At 36.5% G+C, this 9,620-nt stretch overlaps 1 protein-coding gene across 3 annotated transcripts in view; it reads right to left on the bottom strand.

Moving 5' to 3' along the window:
• The window catches only part of FGD5 (FYVE, RhoGEF and PH domain containing 5), an 81,047-nt gene continuing 71,427 nt past the window's right edge, over window positions 1–9,620 (bottom strand). For 2 of the 3 annotated variants that reach the window (XM_053989390.1, XM_053989391.1), the window contains exons 17-21: window positions 9,259–9,361; window positions 7,108–7,238; window positions 5,299–5,427; window positions 3,469–3,617; window positions 1–2,749 (exon numbers count right to left, since the gene is read on the bottom strand). In XM_053989390.1, the coding sequence (XP_053845365.1) occupies window positions 2,713–2,749; window positions 3,469–3,617; window positions 5,299–5,427; window positions 7,108–7,238; window positions 9,259–9,361 (549 nt within the window). In that variant the 3' untranslated portion in view covers window positions 1–2,712. Of the gene's footprint in view, window positions 2,750–3,468; window positions 3,618–5,298; window positions 5,428–7,107; window positions 7,239–8,588; window positions 8,655–9,258; window positions 9,362–9,620 lie in introns of those variants that run through there. The other variant, XM_053989392.1, reaches the window with a different exon arrangement.

The following is a 9,620-nucleotide window of genomic DNA, read 5'->3' as shown; positions in this document are numbered from 1 at the left end:
AGCTATAAATTAGTAAGAAAAAGCTGTGTAATTAAATGTCAGGTAGTAAACTGAATATATACCTCTATTTTAATATATTAGCATTTTCTAAAAGGTGATTACTGGGTTAAATCTGAAATTAAAATTTCTATCTCTGGTGCTTAGCTTTGCTCAAATTCAGTTAACAGTAGGACTGAAATTGTGAGATTGTGAGGACATTTTTTTTTTTTTTTTTTTTTTTTTTTTTTGTCTTTATGCTGCATTGAGACCATTTGTATCTGTAACTGAAGTCAAGATGAAATAAAGCAGATGGGCTTTATAGAAGATAAATCAGTGTGATTGAAAGACATCATCAAACCAATTAGGTCTAAATCCTGTTTCTACCAGAAGGCCTCCAGTACCATCTTCTGATTTGATGCTTTTCCTTATTTGTCAGAAAACTGTTTAATAGGCAAGTGTCCATTAACAGTAACTGGAACTGCAAAGCTGGACTCAAAGGTAGTAATGGTGTAAAGGAAAAGCCTGTAGAACTGCAGTTATATTTTGCTCTTTTATTTCTCTACATTACTTAAACCAATGTTTAATAGCACTGTATCTTATTTTTTACAACAAAATCTTTTCATGTGCATTTCCTGCTTCTAACTGAAAGCTTCATACAACAGTCACTACATGTCAGCACCTAAGTCTTCATAATATTGTCATCCTGTAGTGCAGTTTTGTTTTGTTTCAGACCACGGTTAGAGATCTTGCTCTGTATTCAATGTTGTCTTATTTTTCTTGTCAGTGCAAAATGTTTTCAAGGGGGGATAAACATTTACAGTGTATTGGTAGCAAGGCCATGGCTCTTACATGAAAGTTAAGTTTGCTGTTCATCCATTAACTAAAGAATACAAAAGTTTTATTTTTCTCATTCTTGGTTTCTGTTTGCATGTGATAATATATGCTTAGACTCAGATGGTCAAAAAAATGGTCAGACTCAGATGTATCAAAAAAAACCCCAAAAATGATTTTTTTATTTAGTGTAGATGTGTATTTGTTTCTTTAAGTTTGTTTATCCAGGTGATAAACTGATCTACCTTACCATTTGGATATATATTATAGACCTTTAAAAATATGGACAATTCTAAAAAATTTGTTAGGGTCAAAAATTCAGATCTCCATTAAGTTCCTTGAAGAAAGTGAAAAATAAAAGTAATAAAAATTCCCATCAATATAATTTAATGTAAGTAAATTCTTGAGCATGTTATTTTTATACAAAGATATATTTTAATCATAGATGTCATTCTGTTCCTCAGTTAAATATTATGACTGAGGACAAAACCACTGTATTGCAACGATTAGAACATCACTTCTCAATCTTCTTTACAAAAACTCCCACCGAAACACTAAAAAACCCCACCGCAACAACAATAACCAAAACAAGAAAACAAAACCAAACAAACAAACAAGAAAAACCAAAACAAACCCCACAAAAACAAACAAACAAAAGCAAAAAAAAAAAAAAAAAACCAAAAAAAACAAACCCAAAAAACAAAAAAAACCAACCCACACAACAACAACAACCAAAAAAACCCCAACAAATCCAAACCAAACAAAAAACCCCACCCCCCAAACTCCAGAGATCTATATCCTCAGCTGGTGTAAAGCACCTCAGCAGTCTGACATAGGACAGGTGTGGCCACAGGAGTTCCAAATGACTCCAGCAGAGCAGGTTCAGACAAGTGCATTTCAGTCCACCCACCATAATTCAAATGCTGTGCTGATTATGTGGATTAAACTTTTGATGACATTTTTCATAATAACAACAGCAGAAACAACAGGAATTTTGAAAATAAAGATACAGTATTTAAATAGATGATAAAAATCTTAACACTACTAGGTAGATGTGTTAAATAAAAACTGTCTGTAGTTTTATAATAAATTAAAAATAACCTTTGGGTTTGAGTCTGAAGTATTTAGAGAGATAAAATTCAGCATCTGGATCTGTAGAGCTACTCGAGTGCATTTCAAAGTACTGCAGTGATACAAAACTAAACCTTTAACATAAATTATACGGTGATTTGTGTAAAATTATAAATTGATAGTAAGTAACTATGTTGGATCATAGTCAGTGAAGTGTTGGTAGACCAGGTAAATTGAAGGTGCTTTTCCTTCATTTTCTGTGGAAGCAATTTAGCATACGCGGGGCATAATTTCATGCTGGCGCCTGTTAATGGACGAGTAATAAATCAGGCCACAGAACTCCTTAGGAACATGAAGAAAATTAAGCTGTAGTTCAATAAAAAATTATAAAGTGCTTTAAATGATCATTTGTTGTTTACTGCATTGTTTCTTATGTCACGGTAGACATCAAAACCAACCCAATGAAATACGATAGTGGTCTGGAATAAGTAAAACTGAGTCTGTTAACTTACTATAGTCAATATTTCCATGTATTTTGTGGTCTTGATGTTAGACTTAGTTTACTGTGGGATCAGAAGAGAAGCTTATAGTACAGGCTGAACTTGCACAGACATAAAGATCACCATAAATAATCTCTTATCTTGAAATTTTCATTTGCAACAATGTGTATGTAAGAAGAAGGAAGAAAAAGAGCAAGCTGGAAACAGTTCATATCCAGTGTGTGTGGCCAGTGGGCCTGAAATACACTGTTCAGTTTTGTAAGTGAGAAGAGGGTTGCTGGAAATGTATAGAAATCTGAGAATTTATTCCAAGTTCATTGAGTGAAAGCTGCTATAATATGGATGCTTCTTCCATGGCTTCAATCCACCTAAAAAGTAGAGGAAAGAAAAATGGTACATATAAATTTTTTTTATTTTAAGAAAAATAAGTACTTTAAAAACATAAAGCATGAAGAAGACTGTATTTTCCATCCCAGCTCTAATGAGGAACAATAGTTCTGTGATTAAAGCAGGGAGCTGAGTACTGAGACTCTTGCTTTTTAGTACAATCTTGACCAGTAATTTATTGCAAAATCTCAAAGATAGTGCTTTCTTAGAATAGGAAAGATGAATCTGGTGAAGTATGATTTAAAGCAACAAAACCTCCTATAAATACTCATTTATTTTTCTGTGTGTCTTGCGGTGCTAGCTTTTTATTACAAATTTTGTGACTATCTTATTATGTGAAAGCAGTAACATTAGAATGGGAAATCCAAACAATCATTTGTTGATGAGAAAACTAAGAAATGGGTAAATTTAACATGCAAACTAGAAGTTTTTCTACAGTAATCACCTTTGACAGACTTCTAGCTATGACTCTTGAGGCTCAGTCTTTTCTTTACCTACAGAAGGGAGCAAATTCTCCTTCCTGAAGGAACTGAAAAGCACCAGGTAGATTTTTAATGTCAGTCAGGCCAGTCACATGCAATCTGGCTTAATCAAAATTCTGAAAGGTGTTTGTTTTATCTGTTATAAAGGTGTTCTGAATTGAAGGAGGGAAACATCCCGACATAAGCTCACTAGCTAATGTGGAAATCTATCCCCATACCTGTGTGCTGAATTGTTATCCTCTGCTCGGAAGCTATAAAAGAGCGTCTGCTTGTGGTAGAGATGAAAAACTGTATCCATGCTTCCTTCCTCCTTTTCTGGAGCAATGGTGAAACCCAACAAAGGCAAACTTTCTGTAGCAACTTTGTCCTGAAAGCAAAGAAGAAGTGAACCAAAATGTAAAGAGAAGGCCTGTAACAGTTTGAGGGCTCTTTCTGAAAAGCAAATGATACAACCCCTCTGTGACAGTTCTGCAAAAGCAGTAGCGTGGATGTTCTGCTGGACTCATGGCTTTTAACCCAAACAGCAGTGGCTGAGTACTGCACATGTTTTATCTAGTCTGAGACTTGAACACCAGCTCTCAAAGTCCAGTTCTTTATGATCATCCACACGGCCATGAAGGTCAAATTAGCCATTACTTTGATGGCTGCCTTTGACATTATGGTCCTGGAGGCAAACTTGAGATTACTAAGAGTACAGCAGCAGTTCTGAAAGCCCGAGACTCACTTCCAGTTATGTTTCTTTTAATCATTTTTATTTGCTGGCTGCAAGTAGTGGTCCTTTTGGTACCTTGTCATTTATTTTCACAACACTAGTGACTTTTTTAGAAATCTGCTCTTTTTCAAGCGGCACACATGCTTTCCAAAAGGCTGCTTGGAAATTTCCTACTTCGTAATGCAATTAATCATTAATTTACTCCCAAGAAACTTCCATGAGTTTTGCTTGGCAGACACAGCTTTGTACAAGTTAAAGAAAACCATAAGCCTTAACGAAATTGCAGTTCAGCTGTTACTGATAGCTGCAGTTTTGGTTACTGTATTTAGGTAGATTATATGTGTGTATTGCCTTTGCCTCTGCTTTTAGAAGGTAAATTGCAGACCAGGAATGTAAAGTAACCCATTCTTGCTGTTTTCCTATTGCTGAACTAGAAATAATCACTTTTAAGGTTAAAAGAGATAAGGTAATTGTGTTGGATACAGAATTTGATGCTAATGGTCTGAACTGCTGGGCAAACCATGAATCCTTTTGTGACTCAATCTCCTCATCTGTTTAAAGGGGATAACATTGCTTCATGTAACCATCACAGGGGTGATGGTAATGCAAGTTTAAATATCTGATGTTTGCAAAGTATTCTAAAGGCTTAAAGTACCAAGCATTGCTTTGACAGGTTTTTGCATTCTATATCCTTTCTTTGAGCAAAATGAATTTTTATGATTTTGTGTATGAAATCTATCCATTATAACCAAACTTTATATCACACTTCAAGTTTATCTGTATTACAGCTATTATAAAATAAGAAAAGGGATAAAATACATTAAAATGATCTAGCTGATACCCAGCCTCCTTGACTGTGAGGAAGAGCTTGCAGTCCAACACAGAAGGCATTGTTCTCACTTCTGCAGTCTGCCTCCTGTCTTTCCCTGTCGGTGCTAGTTGGACAAGCATGTCTTATTTATATTTGCTAAACTACAAGATTCTCCTCCCCACCAGAAATGGATCATAGTACCCTCTATCTACAAAAATATGTGACAGTTACTAAGTACACCAGAGAACACCTAAGGATCTTGAAGTTATTAGGTGTAAATATGTATGTTAAGGTTCCCAGTGACAATTTATAATAGTATGAATAATAAGAAATCAAATAATGAAGGGCAGTGTGTGACAGGTCCAGCTAGGACTGTGGCTGAGTCAGTCTATTAGGACCAGGTCTCAGAAGCAGGTAGCTGGAAGAACTACAGTTTATACCTTTCCCATTTACTGGTCTCCTGCCCGTAGGGAGTAAAAAAGGAGTCTCAGATAGAAAACTATTTCAAGACAGATTGCACAGTACCTCGTTTGCTATGTAGGTGTAGAGGACTTTGCCTTTGATAACAAACCAGCGTTTCTTCCAGTGTCTTTTGCCTCCCTTACATCTGCTGAGGTAACCACTGATGGTAGCTCCCTCTTCTGAGGCTGCCACCTGGAGCATGGGAGGAGAAATCAGGATTTGTAACAGTAAAGTCTTTTCCCCTCCTGATTATGCATGTTTGCATCACACCAGCCACTAAGTGAAACCTTAGAGGTATTGATACCTCTAAGAAAAAATATAAGCATGGTATTACGGTTCTTTTTAACTGTTTGAATATTTAAATTTAATTCTCAGTAACTCTAATGGAAAATATACAGTTGAGTTATTATTGAGGTCAGTAAGTTTATAGTTGTGTTCTGAAAAGCCAAACTTGTCCCTTTTCCCACATCTGGTGGTTTTTGGGTGCTTTTTGTATTTTAAAGGTATATGCTTCCAGAAGTGAATTGCAGTCTTGTGGCTGAACACTTTTGAGATGTTGGTATATATAAGGCCTTGCTGTGTTTTTATATTAATTTATGTTAATCACTTTGGTAATGACTTGGTTTTATTTTTGAAATAATATTTTTGAGAAGACTTGCTCCTCTCATAGAAATATTTTGAGGTCTAAGGGCTTAATGTTCTTAAAAATCCAGGTTTTGAGTAGATGCACCCATAGAATGCAGTGTACAACATTAGTTTCAGCAGTAAACTATAGTAGTATTTGACTTGGAAACAAAGGGCAGAGATTCAAAACCAGCTTTTGTAACACTGATACAAGAGATGACTGAGAATTAATATAGCAGTGTTTTGCAGCAGAACAGAAATGTTTCAGGACTTGGAGTAATGCTATTGTGAGATAGTTCATGTTAATAAAGATGTGCTGCTTCCCTGTGGATAGAAAGGTGATGCTTTTTTCCTCATGGGGTTGAAAGTCTGCTTGCTAGTTCTTTTAGTACTAAATTTGTGTGTTTGTATTACATGCTTGTATCTTTGGCAGAGTTTCATGAACAAAGCTCAAGAAATTCCAGTGTCTCAACTGCACAATGAGTTCAGCAAGATGTTTGCACCCTACTCTCTTTAATACAATGAGAAATGCCTGCAGGAAATGGGAGTACCTTACTGTACTCAAGTTCAGTGGGCAGTTGAGCTATCTAGAATCAATCATCAACATGACCGGCACCTTGTTCCTGGAAAGAAAACTAACACAATTGGAGAAATCATGGCCCCACTGAAATCTGTGGGAATTTTGTTTACATTGGTGAAGTCAAAATTTTACCCATTTGATTTGAAATAGTTTCATTTGAGCTGGAGGGAAAGTGCCTGGTGAAACATGTATGTTCTTGAATTGACTGCCAAGGGGTACCCACTAAGTAAGTCTATTTCCTAAGAAAGCGTTATTTTATTTCTCTTGAAATCAAAGTAAGATTTCAGAAGTAAGGGTCTTGTTAAGAAAGGTAACTGATGAACAGTATATCATGCTCTGTTGATCTGCCCTATTCTATCTAGTACCTTGATAAGATTTTTATTTTTTCAAGACTTCATAGGCTGATGAGCAAATTAAAGTACCATACTCTCTCACTCTCTCAGTGGGCTCAAAACATTTTTGTGGTATCTTTAGAGTTCAGTGTATTTTTGTATTTTAAACACTACTGTGAAAAGCAAAAAAAAAAAAAAAATTGTATGATGAATGAAAGTAAACTAAGGCATGTGCTGAGCCCACTGCACACAGTATAAATTAAAAACATAGCTGCTGAAATATGAGCACACAGTTTTCTATAGCTCCTTGCCTTTCTCAGGCAGCTTGGTTCCTACCTCCATGAGAGCCGAAGGGATTTTCTTCTGTTTCTTAAAAGATGAATAATGAATATTGTGGAAAACAGAGGAGAAGGCACTGCTTGAACACCTGGATGAAGTTGGAGGGAAGCTCACACTTAGTGGCCGCTCTGCAAGATTAAGAAAATTCAGAAAGGGAAGGGGGCAAATGGATAAGTTGGTATATATCAGGCTAAGCTAGACACATGATACACTAATACAAATAACTAAGGAACATGCAATGCCTCCCCTACACACAGTTTTTATTTTAGCCTTTCTTTCAAATCACCTTTTTAAGTCTAATGAGTGGGTTCCATAGCACCCTCAATTAATGGTACTAACCTAAAGTTTCTTGAAAAGGCCTGCAAGAAAGCTGACAAAGCACAAAACACAGCTTGTTGTCTTCTTATTTAAAATGAGCATTAACAAATGGCTTTGACATCTTTCTCCTCTATGTTCTGTAACACCTTTCCAGGATAGATTCACTAATGCAACATTCTTTCTGTATGAACCATTCATTGAATGGTACATGGGAGACAGTTATTCTGTATCTGAAAATTTCCATTAGGCCCACATGTCTGAGTTCATATATTCATGATTTCAATTCTGGCAACACATAAGTTGAAAGCTCTTAGTAAAGCACAGCATTAGTTTAGTACAAATCTGAGTTACTGTTTCTGGGCACACATTGGCTTGGGGATTTTTTTTTTTTTTGCTTTTGTGACAGCATCTGTTTATGTGTTTTCTTGGCTAGTGTGAATTTCTTTAATCAGGAGGGAAAAACAAAACTTCATCTGTCCATGACTTTTTTTTCTGGCAATGTAGTAAGCTTACTTTTAGAGACTGTCTACATGAGTAGTTGTGCAAGAAAATAAATTCCTGTTCACTCTCTGTTTATATATTTGTAACCCCTCTCCCTCTTTTGTCATTTATTTGGATGTATACTTAAATCAGAATATAAGGATATACTATCCTTATATAGTAGGATAATAATACAAAATTCTAGATAGGCAGTAGCTCTTCTGCTTTGAATTCACACTTTCATCTGTAACTAGATAAACTCACCCTGCAGAACAGCTCTTAGTGACTCTGCACTTAGCCTCAGTATTTCTTTTTGTGAAAGCTACAACATGGATGAGGACAGTGAAGAACCACAAAGACATTGTTTTATTTTAATGGATAATTAATTAGAAATGACAGGGAATAGTTATCACCTATAATTACATCATAGAATAAAATTGTTCAGATAGGAAGAACCTACAATAATCTAGTCCAATTGGTTGACCAATTAAGGGTTGCCCAAACATCAAAGCATGTTATTAAGGGCATTGTTTAAATGTCTCTTAAATACTGAGAGGCATGGGGTATAGACCACCTCTCTAGAAAGCCTGTTCCAGTGTTTGGCCACCCTCTGGGAAAATAAAGGTTTCATCATGTCAAGTCAGAACCTTCCCTGCTGAAGTGCTGAACCTTTCTCATGTGTCTTGTCACTGGATCAGAGGGAGAAGAGATCAGCACCACTGTTTCCATGTCCCCTCCTCAGGAAGCTGCAGAGAGCAATGAGGTCACCTTTCAGACTCCTTATCTTCAAAGAAGGCAAACTCAGTCCTCAGCTGCTCCTCGGAGGACATTGTTTTTTATCATTATTCTGGTTTATCCAAAGGCCAGGGGAGTTCTCAAAGAACTGGCTTATAATCATAGAATCCCAGAATGGTTTGAGTTGGAAGAGACCTTAAACTTCATCTTGTTCCATCCCCTGCCACGGGCAGGTACGCCTTTCACTAGACCAGGTGCCTCCAAGATCCATCCAACCTGGCCTGGAACACTTCCAAGGGACAGGGCAGCTGCAGCTTCTCCAGGAAACCTGTGCCAGGGCCTCATCACCCTCTGAACAAAGAATTTCTACTGTATAGCTAACCTAAGTTCCCCTGTTCCAGTCTGAAAAAGTTTGCTAAACTTGATTTTATGGCTCGCTAAACAGTTTTAGCTGCTATACAGCTGGCTCTCCCAGAGCCTCAATATATATGCCTCAAATTTGAAATGAGGATTACTATTTAACAAAATACAATATAGAAGGCAGATCCTAAGTCATCCCCATTATACAAGCAGGAAATTGATTTATCAGTTTTGACAAGAATGAAGGAATCTTACCTCTTTTCTTAAGTTCCACATAGCAGCTATCACAGACTTTGGCTGCTTGATCTTTGAGGTACTTCATGGGGTACTTGTTTCTTGAACAATTTCGACATACAATCTGTTTCAGCAAGAGGAGAGACACATAACTACAATATAAATTTATAGATATGCATATACAAAACAAATCCCCTGAGCTGGCTGGGAGAGGAAGTGGATAGTGGATCAGACATGACTCTTTCCTGAATCTGTGGCAGTCAGGAAAAGCCTGCTGGTTGAAATGTGATTGCTGTAGCTTTACACTGTTGTAAGCCAAGCAGAATTGGTCACTGTATTTCGTTTAACACCATTGTTGTGTCCTTCTCTCCAGGAATTTACAC

The sequence above is a fragment of the Vidua macroura genome, chromosome 13 (assembly GCF_024509145.1).
Source record: "Vidua macroura isolate BioBank_ID:100142 chromosome 13, ASM2450914v1, whole genome shotgun sequence".
Taxonomy (NCBI): Eukaryota; Metazoa; Chordata; class Aves; order Passeriformes; family Viduidae; genus Vidua; species Vidua macroura.
This window is presented reverse-complemented; position numbering and strand designations above follow the sequence as displayed.